At 39.5% G+C, this 27,156-nt stretch overlaps 2 protein-coding genes across 7 annotated transcripts in view; both read left to right on the top strand.

Moving 5' to 3' along the window:
* Window positions 1-27,156, top strand: part of ROS1 (ROS proto-oncogene 1, receptor tyrosine kinase) — a 125,246-nt gene that overhangs the window by 1,632 nt on the left and 96,458 nt on the right. For 4 of the 6 annotated variants that reach the window (XR_002784102.2, XR_010322788.1, XM_023540278.2 and 1 more), the window contains exons 2-8: window positions 6,039-6,083; window positions 6,800-6,859; window positions 9,163-9,189; window positions 13,529-13,589; window positions 18,665-18,813; window positions 19,973-20,111; window positions 26,493-26,694. Coding sequence is in view for 4 of the 6 variants with exons in the window: in XM_023540278.2 (XP_023396046.2) it covers window positions 6,039-6,083; window positions 6,800-6,859; window positions 9,163-9,189; window positions 13,529-13,589; window positions 18,665-18,813; window positions 19,973-20,111; window positions 26,493-26,694 (683 nt within the window). In the remaining 2 variants the exon portion in view is untranslated. Of the gene's footprint in view, window positions 1-6,037; window positions 6,084-6,799; window positions 6,860-9,162; window positions 9,190-13,528; window positions 13,590-18,664; window positions 18,814-19,972; window positions 20,112-26,492; window positions 26,695-27,156 lie in introns of those variants that run through there. The other 2 variants (XM_023540324.2, XM_023540365.2) reach the window with 2 other exon arrangements.
* LOC104846507 (ferritin heavy chain-like) lies at window positions 17,033-17,777 on the top strand. Its single transcript, XM_064290250.1, is given in 1 exon segment — window positions 17,033-17,777. A coding segment is annotated over 1 exon segment (552 nt). The 5' UTR covers window positions 17,033-17,063; the 3' UTR covers window positions 17,616-17,777.

Here is a 27,156-nt window from a genome sequence, read left to right as displayed (position 1 = left end):
TACACTTTTAAAATAATGAAAGCACCAAATACAGTATTCATTATTACACTAAATTATCAGTGATAGAATTCCGTGGTACATTAAAAAAATAAATTTATTTGGGTTACACTCTTTTGGTTTAATTCAACCTGGAGTTAAAAATGCTACTTTGGCATATGACTGGTAATAGCACTTAAAAAAAAAAAAAGCTTGATATTTATATAAATTTTTGTTAAAGACTTGATTGCCATTAATGGTTTCATTTTTTTACAGTTGCAATCCAGATTTAGAAATGGAAGAATAAAACTATTAAATATTGTCTTTTCAAAAGAATATTTTATTTTTCTCTGATTATAACAGGAATACACATTTATGAAATATTTATAAAATAGGGAAGAGTATAAAGTAAGTGGGAAAAACCATAATTCTACACTGTTAACCTTTGGTTATATTTTTCTTTCAATATTTTCTTCCTTTGTATATATTTTTACACACAGCACTCAACATTTCCATTTAACATTATATGTGAGCATTTCCCCATGCCCTTAAAATCTTCTTGGAAACAGAATCTTTAATATGTTTACAGTATTCCATCATATGAATGTACCACCACAATTTGTTTAATTCCCTTACTATCGAAATCAATTTTGGTTGTTTTCAGTATTACAATTTCATTTTACTTTAGTTTAGTTTTATTTTTTCTTATCTTTTTGTGTGGGCTCCTTGATTTCAGGGTTTGGCAGTAGATGTAGGCAGTTTGTTCCTTTGTTGAGTTATCTTCCGTTCACCACCTACAGAGAAAGGTACAGCAGATGTGGTGGCAACTGCAGGACAGACACGGTCTGCCAACTTGACCAGTGAATGCAGTAATGTTGCCCATCTGGGTCTCCCACACAGAGGCTGGGGGGACAGAAGCGAGGTGAATAAACAATTGAACGTAGCCATGGATAGAGGGAGAACATATGTAAACTGCCCTAGTTTATCATATCTTCTGAATTTTTTTCTGAGCCTTTCTTTTCAGCACGGACATTTACTGTGAGGGTCATCTTTGATTTCATTGAGTGGGTCTTGATATTGAAGCATTTCTTCTTTTTAAAAAGAAACACAAAAGATTCTTGCTCAGAGGAATGTTAGAATTGCTGCCAAAGATGCACAAATCATACTTCTGTGCTTCAGCATGGCTGTTTTACATTAACTGAAGTATCTACATGTATTAACTGACCTAATATTTTTAATGAAAAACCTGGTGGCGAAGTGGATAAGTGCTAGGGCTGGTAACCAAAGGGCCGGCAGTTCGAATTCACCAGGTGCTCCTTGGAAACTCTATGGGGCAGTTTTACTCGTCCTACAGGGTCGCTATGAGTTGGAATAGACTTGATGGCACTGGGTTTGGTTTTTTTGGTTAATATCTTTAATTCTATATGTCATGCACTGCAGAAAACAAAAAATAGTTAATGTTCTTCGGAACACTAGTATTGTGAGATACTTTACCAAAAAAAAAGATTCATGATCAATAATAATTTACGGAAATGCTTTTTGCCATAATTTCTTCCTGTAGAGCCACAGGCACAATAGCATATTAAGGGCCTTGCTTAATCACAAGTTTCCGAACTTCCTTGGCAACACAACCTTTATTGTGAGTAACACTTCTCAGCAACTGAGGAACTAGTATTGAGAAGTGCTACACTGAAAATATCAGTTTCATTCCACAAATGTTCCTGAACATCTGTGTTTATCCAGCAATGTGATGGATGCAATAGGGAATACCAAATAAGTAAATTATATGATCACTGCCCTAAAGGAGGTTACGACACATTGAAAAGTCAGGGTTTCTGTCATTAAATAACTAAATAATATTGCAAATATGGTGAATTATAGTTTTTACAATATTAGAGGGTGGTAACAATACATTTTTCCTTTGATTTGTATCTAAAATTCCCAAAGAATCAGCTAAAAGACTATGAGGAACAATAAAGTTCAGATAATTGTCCTGTTAAAAAAATTAAAGTACAAAATTAATACTTTTCTTATAGATCGGATTAAAACTTTAGATAATGGAACAAAACCAAAATTACAAACCAAAAATCCAAAAATTCTATAAAATATCTGGAAATTAGGATAGCTTGTATTGGTGTAAGAATAGACAGACCAGTAACACAGAATACAGCCCAGAGAACAACAACAACAAAAAAAAACCACAAGTATCTAGGGGTGTGTGGAATATGATAAAGATGGCAATTCAAACCACTGAGCGGGGTGGCTAGCCATTTGGAATAAAAATGAACCACTACGGCACTCCCAGATTCAAATAAAGTTCTGGGGAAAAAAAGTATTTAAAAAATATAATTTTTATGCAGACAAATACCAGAAACAAAACTTCATCCCATAAAAATTTTAGGAGAACAAATATTGTATGAGACCACTATTATAAAAACCCAAGAAAAGTTTTACACACAGAAAAGAACAATCTTTGATGAGGAAGGGGAGGAGTGGAGAGGGGAAATCACTAACTAGAAAGTAGACAAGTGTAAGCTTTGGTGAAGGGAAAGGTAACACACGATGTAGGGGAAGTCAGCAGAACTTGACCAAGGCAAAGTCATAGAAGCTTCCTATGAGGAAGGTTGAGGGACTGAGTTACGGGGTCAAAGGCTAGGGACCATGGTCTCAGGGGACATCTAGGTCAATTGGCATAACATAGTTCATAAAGAAAATGTTTTACATTCTACCGTGGTGAGTAACATCTGGGTTCTTAAAAGCTTGTAAGCAGCCATCTCAGAAACATCTATTGGTCCCATCCTATCCAGAGTAAAGCAGAATGAAGGAAACCAAAGACACAAAGAAAAATATTAGTCCAAAGGACTAATGGACCACATGAACCACAGCCTCCACCAGCCTGAGCCCAGAAGAACTAGATGGTGCCAGGCTGCCACCGTCCATGACTTTCACAGGGATCACAATTGAGGGTCTAGCAAAGGGTGGGGGAAAAATGTAGAACAAAATTCAAATGCACAAAAAAAGACCAGACTTACTGGTCTGACAGATACTGGAGGAACCATAGTCCCCAGACACTCTGCTAACTTAGAACTGAAGCCACCCCCGAAGACCACCTTTCAGCCAAAGATTTGACAGAACTATAAAACAAACAATGACACATGTGAGGAATATGCTTCTTAGTTCAATCAAGTATATGAAACCAAACAGGCAACACCTGTCCAAAAGCAAAGAGGTGAAGGCAGGAAGGACAGGAAAACCAGACGAATGGACATGAGGAACCCAGGGTGTAAAGGGAAAAGGGGAGAGTTCTGACGCACTGCGAGGATTGCAACCAATGTCACAAAACAATTTGAATGAGAAACTAATTTGTGCTGTAAACTTCACCTAAATTACCAAACTAAAACGAAACCCATTGCCATCCAGTTGATTCTGACTCATAGTGACTCTGTAGGACAGAGTAAAACTGCTCCATAGGGCTTCCAAAGAGCCAGTGGTGGATTTAAACTGCCGACTCTTTGGTTAGCCGCAAGCTCTTAACCACTGCACCACCAGGGCTCCAGAAGTAATTAGGGGTAAATATTTTTATAATCATTTAGTGGGAAATGCCTTAAGCAGCTTGATTTAAGAATGCAGAGTCCCTCGAAGAAAATATAGATAAACCTGACTACCTAGAAACTTAAACTGTTATGAAAAAAAATAAACAGAATACAATAAAAAACAAAGCCCCCCCCCCAATTACATATGATAAACACCATTTTAGCAACCTTAATGTACACAAAAGGAGTCCCTGGATGGCACAAATGTTTAAGCACCAGACTACTAACTGAGAAGTTGGCAGTTCAAACCCACTCAGACGTGCCTGGGAAGTAAGGTCATGAGTCAGAATCAGTTCCATGGCAACTAACAACAACGATATACATAAAAACTTTAAAAAATCCATAAGAGTAAGAAAATAAGTTTAGAACATGAATGACCACTTCATAAATGAAGAAATATAAATGGCTACAAAGCAAGTGACAAATGTTCAACTTTGCAGCAGCCACAGAATTGCAAAGTAAAATTGAATTACCATTTTTTCTTTTATCAAGTTGGCAAAAATAAAAACATTTATAACGGAGTGTTGGCCAAGGTCTGCGTACTATGGCACTTTTATGATCTGTTGGTAGATTTCTGGACAACAATAAGTTAATAAACATAAATTTAAAAGGGAATATATACTTTGAACTCTTCAAGTGCACATTGAGCAATTTATCTGAGGAGATTATTGCATAACTAATTAAAGATATGTTCATAAAAAACTGTTGATAGTAAGTTGAGTACATAATATTAATACTAATAATAGCTTTCTAAGTGTCTGGCATGGTACTATAATAATTAATGCAGTATTTAATTGAATCCTCACAGAACTTTATCTACTAAATGCTATCCTATTTATGTCCCAGTTGAGAATGCCAAACAGGTAGCTTTTAAAGAATATCTGGAGCAAGTAGTATATGTGGGATTAAAATGCAGGTCATTCTGCTCTGTTCCATTTTTAGGGTAGAAGGGGAAAAATGACGAGGAAAGGGGATGCAAAAGGTTCATTTTGAAAGAAGTCATGGAAGCAAAGTTCGATTAAGCACTTGGCTACACAATTAATCTAAACGATACAGCTTTCTCTCTAAGTACTTTTCTGAAAACAAAAGCATACTAAAGGCTCTTCTTTTTTCCCTTCCAAGTGTAAGCTGTCAAGAAATGGAGTTTAGAAGAACCTTTATTCATACATTCAATAGGAGAGGGAGGGAGGGAGCCAGAGACAGAGAGAAAGAGAGAGAAAAGCAACATTTATTCTTTGGTTCCTGTGGTTGATTACTTCCCAAGTAAACACCCACAATGCTAGGCTACTGGACGAGTTTCCCCAGAGGCAGGACTTCTGCAGTATTCCTAAGTGGGAGGCCACCTTGGATTCATGAATTTATCCATTCAGCAAACAGTTATTAAATACCTAGTAGCTATCAGGTGCCAGTCTAGGTTCTGGGGATAGAGTAAAAAACAAAATGGAAGGTGTTTACATGGAGGGGAGAGAGTACTCAGTGTGTTTAGTGATAGGATGTCTTTCTCCCTCCTCTGAAAAGCCCAAGCTGTTCAGAGGGCCACAACAGATGCTTATACTACCCCCACCTCCCCAACACCCCTTTGAATTTCCTAGCATCTCCTGCAACAGATCTTGCTGTAGTAGGGGCCAGACAATGTCAGATGCCATGTGTCTTGCTGGATTAATTGCCTCTCCAATTCAATGGTTCTAACTCAACAAACCCTTTAAGGGTTGGGCCTGATCAGCACCAACTAGATTTACTAGAAATATTCGCACAGTTTTCCCTTCCTATAATTTTAAATCAACTCAGTGAAACAGACTGAAAATTCGTCATATTCAGGTAACACTATTCGGGTACTTACCTGATTACCAAAGGCCCAGTATTGCCATCCTTTGTAAGGCTTGCGTTTATACAGGACTCCACTCAAATCATAACCAGAGAGGGGATAAGCAATAGATAGATTTTTTTCCTTAGTCCCCATTTCCTTTATTCTCCCCTGGGGGGGGGCGGGGGGGGAGGAGAAGTCTTAAAATTAGCGAATACATCAGAAGTAAACGGAATAATATGTTTTACTGCATATAAAATTCTGAATTTGTGTTTTTCTCTGCTCTTAATAACACTGCTTTAAAAGAAGAAAAGCCTAAACATTATTCATCTCTAATTTGGGAGGGTTTCACTGACTAATGCCACAGTTTTATTAAATTCTGTGAGAGAATCTTCCTATTGCCCTTAAGCCACTCCTTACGGCCGCTGCTCTCACCCCAGTTTTTGTAGTTTCTGCGGAATTCTCAGGCATTTATACTATAATTAGCATTGATTATTTTGCTTGATTTAGTGACTGAGTTAGTGACTTTAAAACACTTGGCTCCTAAAGAAGGCAGGAATATTCCAGGAAGCCTTAAAAATAAAATAATAAAAAAAAAAGATATGGTAGTTACACTGAACACGATATTGATAGCTAGATGTTTATTACCTCTTTCTTCATTTCAGGGCAGGCAGTTTGACATTGGGACGCCATATAATCTGAGTGAACCGGTGAGTAATTGTTAGCATTGTTAAGAACTTTACAGCATTTGTGTTGATAAAAAAAAGGGCAATGCCCAAGTTTTATTAAAATAAGAACAGTTGCTAAGTAAAATCTCATTTATTTGTGCTTGACAGAGGAAGATCAATCTAAAATAGTGAAAAGACTGAACTATAGAATATTTAAAAATAAAGTCAGGGACAATGTGTTGAAGTGGTAGGAGCACAGGACTGACCCAAGTCCATGATTTTGACTCTATAACTACGTTCCTGTGGCTATAGGCAGCAGGCTTCCCTCAATCGGCTACCTATTTAGGTTTTGACATACCATGTTCTGGTTGAGTATCCAGCTCTAAGTTTTGCTTGTGGTGTGAGGACACCCTCTGGGCCAGCAATTTACTTAATGCTATGCTCTCCTGGACTTTACCTGTTTCTAACTACTCTGTGGACAAGGTGCTCCCTGAAGGTTGGGTATCTCTGGGTGACAGGTTTGCCATCCCAGGGCTTAACTCTACGCAGCTCTGTCAGTGAAACAAACGAAGCCCTGCTGTCTGTAGATATGATAGCTGTGCTTAGCATTCCAAAGGTCCTGGTGTTTTTGATCGCTGCTCCATAGACTCCTATTTCTAAACCACAGGGCTATACTTTTTGTTTCCATAATGTGCTTCGAGGTCACAAGAAAAAATCCCGTTTCTTCAGTCACCATTATTTCTTATTGACTCTTACAGTGCATTCAAGGATGTCATTTTTGGAACTCTGTTGATCAGGAAAATTGTGCATTAAAGTGTGTAAGTATTAATTATGCTTCTGTTTATGATATTAATATTTCCCTCAAGAGAAAAATTGTCTAAGAGGATTCTCATTTCAATTTCTGTTGGTCTTCTACTAGTTTGACTCTAAAAAAAAAAAAATTGATAGCCTGAGTAATACATAGTAATAGAAAAGAAATTGAGATCGACATTGTGAATGCAACTGGAGGCCAAGGAAGAGGTTAATGCAAACCAAGTGATCCAGGGATGCCCAGGGAAGCTCAATTGCTCCAAACTATAAAGCCTTTTTAGTAGAAAAAGAGATACAAGTTATTTGTTAAATTTTCTAGGTCCTTGCTTCTCAAATTTTAACATGCACACAAATTGTCTGGGATGTCGTGACAATGTAGATTCTGATTTAGTAGGTCTGGGTGGAGACTGAAATTCTGCACTTGTAACAAGCTCCCAGGTGATGCGATGCTGCTGGTCCTTGGACCACCCTGAATAGCGGGGCTTCAGTCATTTTCAAAGTTTCTCTGTAGGGGACATGGTAGCCATCTGATCCAGAAGTCACAAACACGCAGGTTTACATCCACAGGCACTTCATTTTTAATTTTTAATTGACTATGGCATTGCTACTTACTGTGTAACTTAAAGCAATCAATCCCTTGGTACTTTAGCTTCTTCCTCAGTAAATTAGGTAATAATAGAATCTCCCTCCTAAGGATAGTGTGTGACACATTGTAAGTACTCTTATCTTGTGGATAAACCTTGAAAATATTATGCTAAGTGAAATAAGTCAGGCACAAAAGGATAAATATTGTATGATATTACTTATACGGAATATCTAGAATAGGTCAATGTATAGAGACAAAAGTTTATTAGTGGTTACCGGGGCTGGAGAGATGGGAGAATAGGGACTTTTTGCTTAAGGGGTACTGAGTTTCTGTTTGGGGGGATGAAAAACTTTTGGAAATAGATAGTGGCAATGGTTGTATGACATGGTGAATGCAATTGATGTCACTGAATGGTATACTTAAAAATGATTAAAATGGCAATTTTTTTGTTATATATATTTACCATATAAATTTTTAAAAAGTAGATACCTTTGTTTAAGTTATTCCTGTCAGAGGTTAAATCAGTAAGAATCATGATAACATTAGGTAATCCTACTATTTTTATCTGTTAATGAGTCAGATGATAGCGTTGAGATTTAAATTAGGCATCACCCTCTCCTTGTACGTAATCCTTACAGTTTTTCTTATATAGTGTGTGCTCACGCATCTCTGTTATGGGAAGTATCATGCCCGCCCTCAAGTTTGTGGCAGTGTGTGCCTCATAGAATGGAAGTTGCCAAAAGGTAGGAGAGGAAAGTGCTACATGGACTTAGTATCTATTATACATGGTAAAAGTACTTCTACCTCTCCTTGGTAGCACTTTCCACAAATTGCAATTTAAATAACTATTTGTTTAGTTATGTGTTTAATATCTTTTATTCCCAGCGTGTGGGCTGCTTATCTCACTCTCTGTCTTGTTCACACTGTATGCCCACTACCTAATGCTGTGTGAGCACATAGCAGGTGCTCAGGCAACACTTGCTGAATAAATGAATGTTGTCGTTAGGTGCTATCGAGTTGGTTCCAACCCATAGCACAACAGAATGAAGCACTGCCTGGTCCTGCACCACCCTCACAATTGTTGCTATGCTTGAGCCCATCGTTGCGTCCACTGTGTCAAACCATCTCATTGAGGGTCTTCCTCTTTTTCACTGACCCTCTACTTTACCAAGCATGATGTCCTTCTCCAGGGACAGATCCATCCTGATAAAGTGTCCAAAGTATGTGAGATGAAGTCTTGCCATCCTTGCTACTAAGGAGCATTCTGGTTGTACTTCTTCAACTCCCATGAATGAATGGGAGGCACCATTTGTTGTCTGGCAACAGCCCAGAAGCAATGTGTACACTGGAGTGGCCATTCTGAGGCAGAAGAACTTGCTGACCTTTGCTATCTGGAGCTATTGGTGGTTTTCATTTCAGATCTCTCTCCCTCAGGCTTCTGAAAACACCCTTCTATACCATCACAAATCACCTCTAAGCTGACTGGGGTTTTCTGGTAGCCACTGTGCTCCTCCATTTTCCAGTGATCATTGTCACAGTGGTCCCCTGCACACAAGGCCCCAGCTCTGGGCTCCTTTTCTTTTTGATTGTGTTTTTCATCAGTTGTTTGCCAATAGTGGGACAAGAAATTAATTTGGAAGAAATGTATAGCTAAGTGTCATTAACATTATTTATAACTTTAAAGACGGTAAGATTTACTTTCCTTTTTTGTTTTTTTCTATGCAGAATGATACCTATGCCACCATTTGTGAGGTAAGTTGGCAATTACTTAATAAATACTAAAAGGTGTCATTAAAACTCATGTCTTTATCTTTTGTCTTTAAAAAGCTGTTAGAATAAAGTATTAAACTTTCCAGTGAAGAAACCTGAGTCACTTTCAAAATACAGAAACACTGTTCCTGGGAGTGCTATTCCTTTTGGGTATAAAAATGACTGAATAATTCCGTATTTGGCATATGTATTTGCTATGCTTTTAATATATATGTACATATAATGTGTATATGTGAGTGTATATATACATTTGTGTGTATATACACACACACATACTTATGTACATATATATTACCTTAGTTTGATTTGATTTGAAAGGTTATTTAGTTCCTGGAGCCTGGGAGGCGTGAAGAAAGAAAAGGAGACATCTAGGAATAACCTTATCTCTGCTGATTTCATTTTCTTCCCCATTAAAAAAGAAGTCTTTAATTGTAATTTTCTTCCTTATTCAACAAAACCCCTTGGCAAAGTTTTGAAACACAGCTGTTTTTTCCTTGCTATGATAATGAGGCAACAGGTACAGTACATACCCTCAGAGCCAACCAGGGACAAAATAATAAGAAAAAGAGTTTGCCCTCAGGGATGACCCATTGTATTGGTGACCTCATCAGACTCTGGCTGCCAGGTAATTCCCCTGATCTTCTCCTGTCCAGTCTCATACTTGATTTTCTTCTCTTCTTCAGAAAAATCTTAGAATTTGATCTTTTCCTACCTAATTTTCTTAAACTAAATTTACCTGTCCTGGATTCCATCCCCTTGTAATCCATTTTAAGTTAATTCACAATAGGTGTTTTTGACTGAAACTATATTATTTCTTAGTTTAAAAACTACATTGTGTTCTATTCAAATGCCCTTGAAATCAGAGAACAGAACTGTGCTGGACAAGAAAATGGGGGAAAGAGTATAAATTTATCATCCACTACTTTTTTTTTTTTTTTTTAGTAGAGTAGAAGAATCTACTTTAAATGGAGAACGAAAATAAAAAAAAAAAGTAGTAAATTGGAATATTCTCTCAATAGCCTGTGGCTACTCTGCACTTGAGTGATTTTCTCTTGGGAGTGGGTAGAAGCGAGGGTTAGCTAAGAAGAAGTGAAACGGAGAAAAGTTGCCACATATGTAAATACACAATTAAAGGTCTCTCTTGATTGAGATAGAAATAAATAAAAACTACCTGGGAATTTTTTATGTGATTAAAGCAAAATTACCCTAGTAGATTAGGGTTAGCCCCTGGGAGATTTTGTCAGTGCCGGGAAAACCAGGAAAAGTCAGTCTCTCATGTGTTGAAGCAGCCCAGGATTGGATTTGTAATGAAAACTACTGGTTCCCTGTTCATCATTATGGTGCCCAGTCGTCTGTGCTTATATAACAGAAGCCTTTTCTCTCAGTCTTATGACTTATATAGTTATTGTAGTTTCCTCTATTCATAGTTTATTTTAGTAAAATGTCACATTTTAAATAAAGTAGAACTGAGCAGTAACAAATGCAGTATTATACATACACTAATACATACAAATGTGTGTGTGTATAATAAATATATAATTTTTTAAACACTCAGCTGCCCACACTTTTAAGAAATGAAACTCTTCAACCATTAATACTTCAATGTAGGAAGCTTGAAATATTTGCAATTCATATTCCTTGGAGGAAATAGACTTGGAAGTGATGGCTTAGCAAAATAAAACTTGGAAAGTGATGATAACAAGTGAGATGTCTGTCCCTGAATTTAAAACACAAATTAGATCATATCACTGCTAGAAATGCTTTTATGGCTTCTCATTGCGGTTTGAAAAAATTACAAACTCCCACCTCACTCTCCCCATTCTCTCTGTGGTGGCCACACTGGCCTTCTCCTTCCTTGAGTATATATGCCAGGCACATTCCTGCCTCAAAACTTTTGTACCTGTCATTCCTTCTGCTCTTCCCCTGATCTTTGGAAGCCCAGATCCTTCTGGTCTTGGCTTGAATGTCATCTCCACAGAAAGCTCTGATCACCCTGAATAAATTAAGTCTCCTTTCTGCCTAGTCATGCCCTGCGTCTTTGACCTGTTTCATCTTCTTCATACATAGCACTTATCATTATCTGAACATATCTTTTTTTTTGCTACTTGGTTATTGTCTATCTCCTCTTAAGTGAATGTCGTTCCCATGAAGGCAGAGAATTTATATGTCTTGCTCACTATCATATCCTTAAAGCCACCATACTTGGCACGTAAAAGTCACTCAATAAATATTCTCTGAATGAATTAATGATTGTCTTAGGAAATGCTGCCACAATTCTTATGGAGAGGACTGTACTAGGGTCATGGCAGGAGTATGGTAGGTTTGTCCTGTGTTACAGAGGAAAAGGTATGAACCACACGTGCCAGCTGGGAAACGTAAGGGTAGAGCCAGAGGGACAATTATAAAAGATGGTCTTACTACTATGGGAACAAATGATAGGAACATAACAGAAAAGAGTGAACTTGGCTTCCACAGTGGGAGCAGCAGCTCAGTAGCATGGAATGTGCTGCGTAAGTGTTCCATTCAGTAACACATACAGTATTATACACACACATTAATATATACATATGTGCATGTGTGTATAATAAATATATAATTTTTTAAACACCAGCTGCCCACACTTTTAAGAAATGAAACCCTTAAGTTCTATGAATTCAAACACCTCTAGGTTCTCTCTAGTCAACTCCCAGCTTGGGAAACATTGGATAACCTCATCTGAAGTCCAATGTTAGATTGCTTCCACGAAGATTTAAGGATTGGATTTAAAATTAGAGAGAGAGAGACAGAGAGAGAAGGAAAGGCTATTCTGTATCTTTACCTCTACTTGAGGTGACATTTGGATTCTCAGGTAGTTGGGTATTTTGTTATATATCTTCCCTTGGAAAACTCAAGTTAACATAAGCTCACAAATTCCCCCTGAGCATCATAACTAGCTAGATTTTCAAAAAAACATTATTCCATCTCCTTTTTTCTTCCTCAGTGTTCTTGCTTAAAAAATACCCCATGTTATGTAAAATTTTGCAGCAACTTGTTCTGTTTATTCTCTGCAGTTAATGAATGTGTTGGATTTGTCTTACTGAAACCTGCAAAGAAAACATGTAAAGTACCCTAAACCCTTAAGTTAAATAATCCTGAGCCCAAACTGAGGTATTTAAATTAATCCTTAACTAAGTAAACTGGGGCTTATCAGGGTCCACTTCCTTTAAGTGGGCAGATCAAACACTGGACAGTTAGTATTTGCAGGTTACAGCCCTCTCTACCTGGGATATTTGGGGCAGATGCATTGTTATGGTTTCCACTATCATCTGAGAAACAATAGCATGTTTTCCTAGGTATTATAAATTGAATGCGAGCAGGAAGATGGATCACAACTGCGCTTAGTTTTACAATGTGTGTCTTTTCTCCAAGTGTTTTTTTTTTCTTGCATGCGTGTGTGTATGTGTGTGTGTAACTAACGCTAATACATCTGTTAAGAGTTGCAGAAAATTTCTGTCATAGTCACCAATATGTTCACTCTCTTTTTGGGTAATGAGATAAAATGTTAATCATCCTTTAAGTTTTTATAGACTTAAAATTTGACATTGGTGTTAAAACATCTATTTAAAAAGTTCATCTACTATAAAATTGATAGTCAACTTTTAATTTTCCAAGGCAGGCATGGATATATGAAATAAATAGGCAATTCTTAACCATCATCGAGGTTGAGTGCTTTAGGTTTTTAGCTCACCAAACCTTCGACCAAGATGGCAAACAGATAATTACATGGCTGAGCTCATGTGTTTTCAGGCTATAGAGTGTGACCCATTAGAGGCTTAGGAAATCAGTTTAGTGAATCAAGAGTCACAGTAACCAAAATAAAACGGAGTAGAATGGAATAGAATCACACATATCAGAAGGCATCACAATTATGGGGTTCTTTCTGGGATGTTGTGAAATTAGATCGTGGTGAGAGTTGTATAAGTCTGTGAATATACACCACTGAGCTGTATGCTTTAAATGAGCGAATTTTTTGGTATGTGAAATGCATCTAAACAAAGCTGTTAAAAAATGGGAGAAAAAGTAAGTACTGTTTCAAAAGGCTTTATTTTTCAACAATGTATTGTGCACTAAATTTTTTATTAGATGTATTTCTCACTGTGGAATATGGTTGAAAAATTTTGAAAAGCACTGGTCTAATCCCACTAGCAAGTATTAGAGTTGAAGTAGTTGATATAGAGGTATATTTGTATATCAGGCATTCAGACTTCAAAATTTAATCGAAGTTCATTAGCAAAACTAGTGCCAAGGCTGCGCTAACTGTCGTCCTCCCTGTTTTCCATAGCGAGAATCCTGTGAGGTCGGCTGCAGCAGTGCAGAAGGCGCGTATGAAGAGGAAGTACTAGGTCAGAAAACATACACATCTGTTATTAAATAATCTACACTACTATAGTGACGTGTGCTTATTTAAGGATAAAAAGCCGGTTGCCATTGAGTTGACTCCTATTTGTGGAGACCTATGTGTGTCAGAGTCGAACTGTGTTCCACAGGGTTTTCAGGATTTTTCAGAAGTAGATTGTCAGGCCTTTCTTCTGAGGGGCCTCTGGGTGGACTCAGACCTCCAACCTTTTGGTTAGCAGCTGAGTGATTTAACCATTTGCACCACCCAGGGACTTCCTTTAGTAAAATGGCTGGACTTCTATATCTCGGCATGATCAAAAAATATATATGGAGAGAAAATTCAATCATTTCAAACATGGAGGCCATTCTGGTAGTTGAGTCTACAGATTCTTTCAGAACAAAATGGGAAATGTGCCACATGACTGAAGTTTAGGACCAGATTTTATTACTGTTTCTTTTTTTTTTTAATCGCAGTTAGATGAAGTTTACAGAACAAACTAGTTTCTCATCAAACGGTACATACGTTGTTCTGTGACATTGGTTAACAGCCCCACAACATGTCACCACTCTCCCTTCTCAACCCTGGGTTCCCTATTAACAGCTTTCCTGTTCCCTCCTGCCTTCTAGTCCCTGCCCCAGGGCTGGTATGTCCCTTTAGCCTTGTTTTGTTCCATGGGCCTGTTCAATCTTTGGTTGAAGGGTGAACCTCAGGAGTGACTTCATTACTGAGCTGAAAAGGTGTGCGTGGGCCATACTAGGACCAGGTTTTACTCTCAAGTTTGGTAGGTACAATCGCTTCTATCTTGAGAGAGACAAACATGAATTTTAAGCAGACCTGATGTCAGGGAATGCCACTTTTTTAAATTAATTGCAAGAATAGAAATAGTTCATTTAAAGTGGCTTGTATCATTTAGCTAATAATTATTCAGTAGAGCACCTGCTATGTACATGGCTCACTATAAGGCCTCGGGAAACTTGTAAAATGTATAGTAGCTGAGTTCTGAGTGAGGAGGGGGCTCGAGTGTATATGTCTCCAGCTCCCTGTGCCTGATTTTAGAGCTGGCTGGGCCTGTGTAAGTGGTATGTCAATTCTCCAGTGGCTTCTAAAAGACCAACATTTTGGTAAGTCATAGCAGGGATGTTAGCAGCTATCTTTTCCAAAATTCACCAAGGTCCCCTCCCACTGAGAAATAGACAGTTCCCTCCAGACTGGGAGACGCTTGGCTCTTCCATATATTGTAGTCTTTGTTTCTTTGGCTTTCTCCTTGCTCTGAATGGCTGTTGGAAATTGGAAGGAGAATCTTGCCTTGTTATCCTGATTTCCTTCTGCCTTTTAGTGTTGCACAAATGATGTGCCGTGACGTTTTTGTGGAGAGGTTGTCCTGTTGCACTTTGTTTCTTTTGTGTAGTGGGAATTAGCTGTAGATAAAAAGCTGCATTCTGTGGTTTGCAGACTGTGCGCTGAGGTGTCCCAGGGCATCACATCAACTTTACAGAGAGCCATCGGGTTCTACATTTTTTGAGGGAAACACAGGGATACTTGACATCTGTTAGGCCCTGCTGGAACTATTGGCTGGAGGTAGTTTATGGCATAAATACATTGCACTACCTTCCTGGGTTTTTGTGATTGCTGTGATAAAGAGCAAGTACCATGTGGAAATCATTGTGGAACAGGGAATCAGGATGGTGGTGTCCAATCTGATTCCTAGATTGGAGAAGTTGTGCATTGCCCAACAGGCATACCCGTCTCATTACTATGTAAGTATTGTTATTTAAAAACAAAATAAATACATTATTTTCCCCTATTTATGTGTTTTTTTCAAATATCTATTAAATTGTTAAGACAGACATACCTATTAAGTTATAATATTTAATAAACTAAACTATTAGGTGTTTCATTTGGTCCAAGGAGCCATTAAAAAAAAAATTTTCTGAGAAACTAACTCTGCCAGAACCAAGGAAGTTTGGGAACCTTTGATTTACATTATTTTGTTATATTCTAAAATTGTACTACCAATGTAATTACATACTTTTCTTAGAAATACAAGTGTAATTGATGCTTAATTTTTAATTTCTCATTGCTTATGGATCAAGTATCTATGTACCATTAACAAATGATATGTTCCAAGTCTAAAGGAAGGCATTCATAGTTACAGGACCATATCTTAATTTGTCATAATAAATATTTTTTGCCCGTGTACCTAAGACACTTTTTTTTCTCTGACATATCTGGTACCTAGTCCATTTATCTGTGGGTATGCTATATTATTCAATTTTAGATACTCTCCATGCCCCTTTTCCACATGGTAGAGAATGATGATAGTTAATAACATAATGAAATAAAAATAGGTAATATTTATTAGGCATTTATGAGTCAGGTACTGTTATAAGTAATTTATAGGTATCAGGTCTTTTTGTGCTCAAAGGTATAAATACTATTATTAACTTCATTTTACAGATGAGAAAACTCAGGTACAGAGATTTTAAATACTTTGTTGGGGTCATGTACCTAGTAAGGGATGTAATTGGAATTATAACCCAACTATCTGATTCCAGAGCCTTCTCTTACCCACTCTGCTATGTACTCAAAGTAGTACACAGTTCCGTCCAGCTTCTCTGTCTCGTTTGCTTTACTCTTGCCTTGATAATTTAGAATAAATCACTTTACCTGTTTTTTACCTATGCATCACCATGGTTTTAAAATATATGGAGCTATTTAATTATGAAATTTACACTTAGTTGTGCTTATACAACTCTGGACCCTTCTACCCAGTTCTCAACTTTCATCTTTTCTGATGCCTCCTGGATCTTTTTCCTCACTCTGCTGACAACTCCATTATTAGATTCCTGTTCCAGATGTTCTACAGCATGTTCCAGTCCCTGCTGTTGAGGGTCTGACACCATAAAAGGGGGGAAAGTGGAACTGTGCTTTGCTTATATAGTATAATAGCCAAAAAATGGACCATAAATAGACAAATCAACAGAAAAGGGTCGTGCTAGGCCTCTGTGCACGCTGAACCCTCACATAACAATGGTTTTCATTTTCTGGGTCATGGAATACCTTAGTAGTACGGATTTTAATTAGTCCAGATCCGATATTTGTAGTGATCAGAATTGTGTCAACTTTTCTTTTAACCAGAAAGACTGAAGTCATGAAAGTTTGTTTTTAACCATTTCAAACTTCCTACCAAAATTTACCATACTTTCTCAACTAGAGACATTTTTTTTTTCTATAAAAAGAGAGTTGAAGAGACGGTCTTCGCTGAGTCGCCGCGGTTTCCTGCTTCAACAGTGCTTGAACGGAACCCGGCGCTCCGCAACCTTTCCCTAGCCGGCCGTTCGCAGCCAGCTTTCCACCACTTCCTCACGGCAACGCCCTCGGACGCCCCAAGGCCTCCGCCGCTCCAGCGCCTCGCAGCCGCCGCCGCCGCCGCCGCCGCCGCCGCCGCCGCCGCCGCCGCCTCTCCTCAACCGCCGCCATGACGACCGCGTGCACCTCGCAGGTGCGCCAGAACTACCATCAGGACTTGGAGGCCGCCGTCAACCGCCAGATCAACCTGGAGCTCTACGCCTCCTACGTCTACCTGTCCATGTCTTACTACTTGGACCGCGATGATGTGGCTCTGAAGAACTTTGCCAAATATTTTCTTCACCAATCTCATGAGGAGAGGGAACATGCTGAGAAACTGATGAAGCTGCAGAACCAACGAGGTGGCTGAATCTTCCTTCAGGATATCAAGAAACCAGACTATGACGATTGGGACAGCGGGGTGAATGCAATGGAGTGTGCGTTAAACTTGGAAAAAAGTGTGAATCAGTCACTAATGGAACTGCACAAACTGGCCACAGATAAGAACGACCCCCATTTGTGTGACTTCATTGAGACTCATTACCTACATGAGCAGGTGAAATCCATCAAAGAATTGGGTGACTATATAACCAGTTTGTACAAGATGGGAGCCCAGCAATCTGGCCTGGCAGAGTATCTCTTTGACAAGCACACCCTGGGAGACAGTGCTGGAGAGAGCTAAGCTTTAGCCCGGCTCCCCCACAGCTTCAGGGGTGACTTCCATGGTCACCAAGACAGCACATGCATGTTGGGTTTACCTTTACCTTTTCTATAAATTGTACCAAAACATCCCCTGAAGTTCTTTTGTTTGTACCATTCCTTCAAATAAAGTGATTTGGTACCCCCCCCCAAAAAAAGAGAGTTGAAGCATTAAATCAGACAAAATATAGGGAAAATAGGCAAAGTAAAGTAAAATAATTTTAACCCAGCAGTACATACCATCAGAAATCTAGTACAGTGCCTGGCAAGTAGCACCCAATAAACATGTGCTGTCAATTGTAATGTCGATAATGTTTAGAAGTCATGAACTGTCTTTGCAACAGAGACCAACCAAATGCAGAGTTCTTTAGGGTTAAGGCACTTACTCTGTGTACGTAAAAATAATTTGTTGACAAGACGGGCAGAAACAGTAGAATTGTAGCATAAACTTTCAAAAATATCTTGGGACACATGTCCTGAGGCAATGGAGAGTTTCTGCTGTGCCACAGACGTGTTCTCTGCACCCACCCCCGTTGCCTGTAAGGACGTGGCATCGTGAGAGGAGTCCCTGGGTGGTGCAAATGGTTGATGCACTCAGCTGCTAACTGAAAGGTTGGAGGTTCCAGTCCACCCAGAGGCAAGTCAGAAGAAGGCCTGGTGATCTACTTCCAAAAAATCAGCTATTGAAAACCTTATGGAACACAGTTCTACTTTGACACACATGGGATTGCCATGAGTCAAAACTGACTCAATGGCAACTGGTTATCATAAAAGAAAACTGAATAGTCTCAGAATGCTCCGTGTCATCTTCCTGTAAGAAAAGACAACCATCAAATGTAACTGTGAACTCTATGGGAAGAAAGGCCGAGAGACTAACTGGTTGGTTTTTAAATGTGCATCACTTACTGTCAATGGCAGTTACCGTGGCTACATGTAGTTGCAGCAAGCAAATGCTGAGAGCACTAGGTGAAACAGTTTCTGTTGCTTTGAGGGACAGGGTGCATGGTGAATGAAATCTTCTTTTCTCCCCAGAAAATGCAGACCTTCCCACTTCACCCTTTGCATCTTCCATTGGAAACCACAGTGTGACATTAGGATGGAAATCTGCCAATATCTCAGGAGTGAAATACATCATTCAGTGGAAATACACTCAACTTCCGGGAAGCTGGACTTATACCGAGGTATGAAATGCTGTCTATGTACATCAGCACAGATTCCCCCCCTCAGATTATTAAAACTGCCAAATTACTGTGTATAATTATAGGCATAAAGATGTTCTAGAGAAGATTCACCCACAAGATAAGGGTTGGATTAAAAAAAAAAATTTTTTTTTTTATTAGATGAGCTTTAATCTCTGCTACTCTGCAAATTGTTAATGATAAAGGCTTTATTTTATGAGGAAAATATAATATTGGACATAAGTATTATTTCTTCAATACAACATCACGTGACTGCTCATTCCATTGGCCATTATCTGCCCATCCAACCTAAAATGGCTCCAACTAGAATGGAGGGCAGGGAGGATTCTCAGAGGTGGTTGTTCTAATATAGAAGTGCTGTCTAGGGTGGTCGTCCATGTCATGGATTGAATTGTGTCCCCTCAAAATATGTTGGAATCCTAACCTTTCTACCTGTGGATGTAAGCCCATTTGGCAATAGGCATTTCTTTGTCGTTATGAGACCATATCAGTGTAGGGTGTCTTAAACCTCATCACTTTCAAGATATAAAAACAGCAGTTAGGCATAGAGGCAAGCAAGCACAAATGGGAGAAAGACAAATGCCCTGTGGAGATCGCCAAGGAACTGAGGAATGCTGGGGCTAGAGAAGCTGAGGCAAGGATTTCCCCCCAAAAATTGACAGAAAAAGCCTTCTGCTTGCCCTGAATTCAGACTTCTAGTCTCCTAATGTGTGAGAAAAATTGCTGTTGGTTAAAGCCACCCACTTGTGGCTCGCTTTTTTGTTATAACAGCACTAAGAAACTAAGACAATCCAGGACTGTCCCCATTTTAGAGGACATAAGCAAGTTAAGGGAAAAACAGTCCCAAGACATCAAGCATATTAATATAAAAAACTGAATGGAAGCCTTGGGGTAATTGCCGATTATAAAGTCCACAAATTCTGTTATTTTGAAGGAGAGAATTTCTGTGTGAATTATGCAGACTGATATCTAGGTGGCTCAGCTGTAAACTCCGGGCATCCATTTCATCTGGTCTGGCAGGCTTTGGGTGGCCTACTATCCAAAAGGCCATCTGCCTTCTACAAATTAATCTGTGCTCTGGAGTCACAGTGTACGGCAGTGATTCAGCAAGTACTGATTACTGACCCCCTCATTGATCTAGGCAGTGTCCAAGCTCACCTACGTGGTAGAGCCCCTTCATCCCTTCACTGAATATGTTTTTCGAGTGGTTTGGATCTTCACGGCCCAGCTGCAACTGTATTCTCCCGCAAGTCAAAGTTACAGGACTCATCCTTACGGAGGTATGGTGTGCACATGTTACTTGTGAAATAAGGAGATTATTCCAAAGATTTGGTTTAGCTCGTTTCTATGTTAAACAATGAAATAAAATTATTACTTCATTAATTGATCCATTCAACTCTTGCTTACCTACTGTGTGTAAAGTAGTGCTCTAAGTGCTCAGGATACTTCCCTGATGAAAATAGACCAAGACCCCTGCTCTTGTGGAGCTCACATTTTAGTGGAGGAGACAGACTCTAAGCAGTAAACATAACAGATAAGGAAAGAATATTGTAAGTGAGAAGATGCTGTGGACTACTGTAAGAGGAACATTTTGAGCAGGCTCACCTTTTAGGGGATTGGAAATGAGGTAACAGAGGGAAGAAGCAGGTTTCAGTGTTAAACAAACAAAACATAAAACAATTGCTGTCGAGTTCATTCCGACTCATGGTGACCCCATGTGTGTCACAGTAGAACTGTGCTCCCTAGGGTTTTCAAAGGCTGGTTTTTGGGAAGTAGATCACTAGGCCTTTTTTCAAAGGTGGCTCTGGGAGGACTCGAACCTTTAACCTTTTGGTTAGCATCAGAGTGTGTTAATTGTTTACCCCACCCAGGGACTCCTAAGATTAAAGAAAGATGATCAGAATAAATCTCATTGAGATGAAGCAAACACTTGAAGGAGGTGAGGGTCTTAGCCTAGCAGATACCTGAGACTTGGCCTTCCAGGCAGATGGACAGCTCATGTGGAGACCTTAAGGCAAGAGCATTCCTGGCCTGTTCAAGGAACAGTGTGCTGGAGTGGAAGGAGGGAGGGGAGAGTGGGCAGGGATGAGGACAGAGAGGTGGTGGGCCAAATCCCAGTGTGGGCTGGCCTTTGCAAAGACTGTGGCTTTTCCTTTTATTGGACTAGGGAGTCACCACAGAGATTTGAGCAGTGGAGTGACATGACCTGACTTGCATGCTTAACGGATTGCTCTGGCTGTGTTGAGGATAAACTGTAGAGAGTGTGGGTGGAAAGCAGCAGGGAGACCTGTTAGGAGGCCATTGCAGGGATCCAGGTGAGAGATGCCGAGGGGTGGTAGACATATGCTAAGAAGTGGTTACGTTCTATATTGGTTCCTTGTTAGATTTTTTAGTCTCGTTGTTGCCTATGTCATAAACTTCTATGATTGTGTAACAATGAAATCTGTAAAAAGATTCATCTGCTTTCCTTTTTTTTCTCAAAAGTTGGCTATTTTCATGTTATACTTTTAATGCCACTGAAGAAAACGTTAAAAAATCTTCATTCATTCAACAAGTATTTTTAAAGTACCTTTTATATAGCAGGCAGTGTTTTAGGAGCCAAGAATGATAAAGTCCCAGCGCTCATGGGGCTTGTATTCCAGTTGGGGAAGACAGCCAAAAGTAACTAAGTAAAACTATTTCTTGGGGTTGTGAGGGAACCCAATGGAAGTATCCCTTTTCCTAACTTGGGTGTTGAACTAATTAGAGATAAACGGGTCAGCAGGTGGGAGACAGGGCTATCTCCACTATTTCTGATAAAGACTAAGTTGGTGATGTAGTTTAGTGCATGAAACTGCTAACTCTCTACTCCCCAGCTTAGATCTTACAATGATCCACTTCAAGAAAAGCTCTATGGATCAGTTCTACTCTGCACACACCGGGTTGCCTTGAGTCAGAACTCACTCGATGACAACAAACAACAACAAAAACTTCAGGGAAACTTCAAGTCTACAGAGCAGACATTGCTACCTCTTATTGATTTAAATCGAGAGGGAAGGATAGAGACCAAATTTCCTCGTTCGAGACCTCTGAATTATTACCTCCACCAACGAGACATGGCTCAACAGCTGCTGCCACCAAACATGCACTTACTTTCCTCCATGGAGAGAAACAGAAATAGGGTAAGAGACAGGAGTGTTTACAGAAAATTCATGAGAAATGAAGAGGCATTTCTCTAAACAATACAATGTAATCTCAGATAGCAATAAGTACTAAGAAGAAAAATAAAGCAATAGAGAGTGACTGGGTAGGGCAGATATTTTAGATGGGTGCCAGTCAGGGAAAGCTTCTCTGAGAATGGCATTTGTGCAGAGCCTTCAAGAATTTGGGGATGAATTCTCTAGGTGGGGGAACAGCAAGAGCAAAGGGCTAGGTATTCAAGTGGGAATGAACTGGGTATATTCAAGAAATGGCCAGTGTGCCTAGAGCTCAGTGAGTTAGGTGGAAAGTAGAAGGAGACAGATACTATAGGTAGCCAGAGACCCAATCATAAAGGGCCTCATAGGTCATAGTAAGGAGGACAGATTTTTTTTTTTTTACATCCGTTAACAAGTGTTTGGAGAATTTAACCAGGGGAGAGGCTGATTCAAATTTTTAAAATTCACTTGGCAGTTGCATGGAGTGGGGAGTGGGCAAGGGAGGAAGAAGGGACACCAGAGAAGAGTTCAAGCAAATGATGACGGTGGCTTTGACTAATATGGTGGAAAAGGTGGAAAGATTTGTGATATGTTTTGAAGGCAAAGTTGATGGAGTCACCTGATGGATTTGGTGTGGAGAGATAGAGGGTCCAGTGTGGTAGGCCAGATTTTTAGTCTTAATTCCTGGATGGTGCCATTTACTAAGATGGGGAAAGGTAGGGTGAGATCAGCTTTCCTAGGGAAAACCAAAAGTTCTGTTTTCGCTAAGTACAATTTAAGATGCCTATTATATATCCAATAAGGACCCCTGGTGGTGCACTGGTTAAGCCCTCAGCTGCTGACAAAAAGGTTGGTGAGTCGAACCCGCCCAGCGGCTCCATGGGAGAAAGACCTGGCGATCTGCTTACATAAAGATATCAGCCTAGGAAACACTATGGGGTAGCTCTACTCTGTCACATGGGGTTGCTGTGACTCAAAAATCAATTTGATGTCCCTTAACAGCAAAAACAACAATTACATATCTAAGTGGAGTTGTCAAGGAGACAATTACATACATGAACCTAGAATGCAGAAGGTAGGTTGGAGATATCCAAAATATCAATTTAGGAGTCATTAGCATATCATGTGATTTCAAGCCATGGGACCAGAGGCGACAAGCTCTTAAATGAGTGTGGGTTGGAAAGAGGAGAGGGTCAAGGTGTGAGCTCTGAGGCTTGACAACATTTGCTGGTCAGGAAGAGGAGGAGGAGATTGTGAAGGAAAATAATCAGGAGCCAAAGTCTTATAGCCAAGTAATCAAAATGTTTGAAAATGAGTGTGATTGCATATGGAATAGTAGCATTATCTCTGGAAAACAACAGAAAGCTTCTTTTCTGCTAGGACCCATGCTTCACCATTTTCCCAACCTTTATTCAGAACGTCTCCCTATCAGAATATAGCTTTAACTGTGAGTCGGTGGTCCTCTTCTGACAACGAGCATATTCTCAGTCAGGGAAGTACAAGTTCTAAATAAATGATATTGTTCTTTTGTTCAAAATATATTCGGGGGTATCTACTAGTTGCACAGATCATGCTTTTAAGAAGCTTAATCTCTTTTAAAGGAGATAAATAAGGCACATATTTAAATAATCCTGTAATAAGGTAACACTGGATTAAAAGCATAAGAGAGGCACTAAAAATTACTTTGGAAGTTCACAGGAGGGAGATACTATCTCTGAAATGAAAGATCAGAGAAAAGCCTCTGGAGGAAATATCATTTTGACTGCATCTTAATGGACATGACATGAGAGGAAAGAGCAGGTTCAAGTGACAATATGAGTAGAGGCAAGAGGATTGGAGTCCTGGGTAAAAAAAAAAATCTCTTCCCGTGGAGTTGATTGCAACTCATAGTGACCCTATAGGGCAGAGTAGAACTGCCCCATAGAGTTTCCAAAGTATACCTGGTAGATTCAAACTGCTGGCCTTTTGATTAGCAGCTGTACCGCTTAACCACTACACCACCAGGGAGTCCTGGGTAGGCAGGGGGACAAGTGAATATTCCATTTGCTAGAAGCATAAGATATATGAAGAGAAATAGTGAGAATAACTTTGGAAAGACAAACTGGGACCAGATTATGAAGAGTCTTGACTGCCACACTAAAAAGTTTGGACTTTGCTTAGAAAGCAGTTAGGAGCTGTGGAAGGTTTTTTAAAAAGAGAAGTAATTCCATCAGATACTCCTCTAAAAAGATAATTTTGGCAACTACACATAGAATTGATTAAGGGCATGAGAGAGATTAGAAAGTAGAGGTAGAGAGACTAGCTGAGAAGTTTTGCTAATGTTTCAATATTTTATCTGAGATGATTTAAAAAAACACATGTATTGGAGCATTTTCTGGTTTCTTCTTTTAAAGAGGTGGCTTTCACAACAGGTAAATGATTCAAGACTAGAAGGCTTGCAGGGAGGCTAATGCCTGGGGCTGACACTCATAAAGAGTTTTCTGGTGACCTGGGAGTACTTGCTCCAGGCTGTGAGATGCCTCTCCACCTTAACTTCGGAGATGTGGTTATGTGCAGACAGCCAGGTTGAACTGGGTCTTTGATGAAGCAGATCTGTGTAGCTGATGAAGTTGTTTAGAGCCTTTCTCTCCTTCCCTGATCAAAACCCCTCCCTGCTTGTCAGATCTCAGGGTATGTGTGGGCACCTCCACTGATTATGTCCTGGTTATCCTTGCTTAGAACCTGAGGTCAGACACCAGCCTAGGGCCATGTCTGGAGTGTTTTAGGTCAAAGTAGATGACATGGATCCTTCCTTGTGAAAGCAATGCCTCATGTACTCTAACAGTGCAGGAACATTTTCCAGGGCTAGAAGGGTATCACGGTTCAGGAGCCACGGCTGGTCAAAGCAAAATAATAAACAAAGGAGGCAAATTTAGCTTGCCATTTCTGGGCCTCTCTCCTGAATGGGTAAGCCCGTGTACACCGTCCAGGTCTTCCAGATTCTTCTCTGAGTGTAGTTTCCATGGATATTATCTCATGATTCAGGTTCTTTTTCACTTTTCTAGTCCACATAAAAACTTATAAACTTATCTGTTTTGTGTTCCATTGTTTCGTGATCCTATTCTCTTTTAACTACGAGAAATACATGATGTCAGATGCTGTTACTGCCTTTTCACTGGGATCTGTCTGAAGGTGATTTTTTAACCAAATGGAATGGTTGTTAGGCCATTTCACGGAAGATCTTTGTGGGGTGGTTTCTACAGTAATCACATCACACCATGTAGATGGCATTTAACTTGCTTGTAGTGGAGTATATCATGTCTGGGCATTGATTGTAGCAAGGCAGGTTGCTTTGACCTCCCCTATTCTGAATCAGTGAGAGATGGTTCCTACTCCCTATTCACCAAGGAGCCTGAGTACCTGGAGCAGAGTGATGCAAGGAAGTTTGTTTTTGCCAAAGATTAGTCTTAGTGTCGGTAAGGAACTGGATTGGAAAAAGGCTGAGAGGCCAACTAAGAGGGTTTTGTAAAACTCATCCAATGGGAAGGATGGCTCTTTCATTCCTTGCAACTTCAATGAGTCAGTGGTGATGAAGTCTATCAAGAGCAAAGTGACATCATTAACAGTGTATCTTTCTATGGCAAGAGGACACAGAGTGTGGTTTGGTGGGAGGTAGAGTGTGGTCATGAAAATTAGGTGGAGACATAGATAGGAAGGAAAGTTCAAAAGACAAGAAAAAAGACTGGTCAGTGGAAGATAGGCTGTCAGGTCATTTGTTTTCTGTTCTTTGGCACTTAGGTAGCTTCTAGAATCTACAAGTGAATGCTGAATAATTTAATGTATGCTCTTTTAATCCTTTGTAAGAGAAAAGGTGCTGCTTTAGGACAGTCAGCCTGAACTCTAAGGGGACCATGGGAGCTGGGGTGAGGAGGGTTTAGTCTGGGTCATTAGGGCTGGTGCCAAAAAAAGTGAAGCAGACTGTTCTAAGTCAGGCTTATCTGTGCCCACATCTTCAGTTGGAACCAGGCAGACCTCAGCACTCTAAGGAGTGAAAAGGCCTCAGAACTTTCTTTCAACTCATATTAATCATTGACTTGGGTTTTGTTCCAGATTCTGTCCTTCTTAATCTTGTTCTATCCCACGTTTTGACCCTTTTAGGTCTCTGGAGATTTTTGGCTACTTTTTTTCCTAGAACATTTATCCTATTAGTACACATTTATATTTAATTTTCTTTCATAAATTAGAAGTGAGGAAAATAACCTTTGAAAGATTATCTTGGAGAATTAGTTCACCAGTGTCATTTAGGGATCAAGAGGTAAAAAAAAAAAATACGAGTTGCAGCTCATAGGCATTTTGATACCTTATTTCCATAACACTTTCAGTATTAACAAAAATATTTCATTTTTGTTAACTTTTCTGAAAACAAGGCCTTCCCCCCCCATATTCTATCTTCAAAACATAAACCTCATACAGAGCTGCTGACAATATTACTGTTATCTCTTCCAGTTCCTGAAACTGCTCCTTTCATTAGAAATATTGAAAGCTCCAGTCCTGACACAGTGGAAGTCAGCTGGGCTCCACCTCAATTCCCAGGTGGACCTATTCTGGGTTATAACTTAAGGCTAACCAGCAAAAATCAGAATTTAGATTCAGGGACACAGAGGACTAGCTTCCAGTTCTACTCGACTCTACCAAGTACCACCTACAGGTAAGAATGAAGTGGTGCAAAGGAAAATGTAACTACCTGGCCACAGGTATGATAATGGTAAAACCCGTGAAAGCCAGAACCTATGTAAGGTGGAAACCTGTGAGAGAAGGAAAACGCGAATATTTTCCACTAGTAGAGAATGATAGAAAAGTGGTAATACTGCACCCTATCAAAAGTGGAAAACTTGAGAGACCTGGAAAAACAAGGCAGTCCTGTCGAGTTCTGGCTTTCACAGCTTTCACTGTGCTTTCTGAAGAAACATGGGTAAAAAAACAGTTTAATTGTATTTGAGAAGTTCCCTGGCCTCTGTGCTATTGGTTGAAGTCATTGTGGTTTTCTTCAAGTTAATATGCTTACTTGATTACACCAGCCTAAGCAAAAAATTCTTCAGCCTTCCTATTAAAATTCAGAAGGTCCTTGTAAATATGGGCTAACAAAGACATCATAAACACCATGAATATC

The sequence above is a fragment of the Loxodonta africana genome, chromosome 1, assembly GCF_030014295.1.
Source record: "Loxodonta africana isolate mLoxAfr1 chromosome 1, mLoxAfr1.hap2, whole genome shotgun sequence".
Classification (NCBI taxonomy): Eukaryota; Metazoa; Chordata; class Mammalia; order Proboscidea; family Elephantidae; genus Loxodonta; species Loxodonta africana.
Note: the sequence above shows the minus strand (reverse complement) of the source record. Positions and strands in the feature narration are given on the sequence as shown.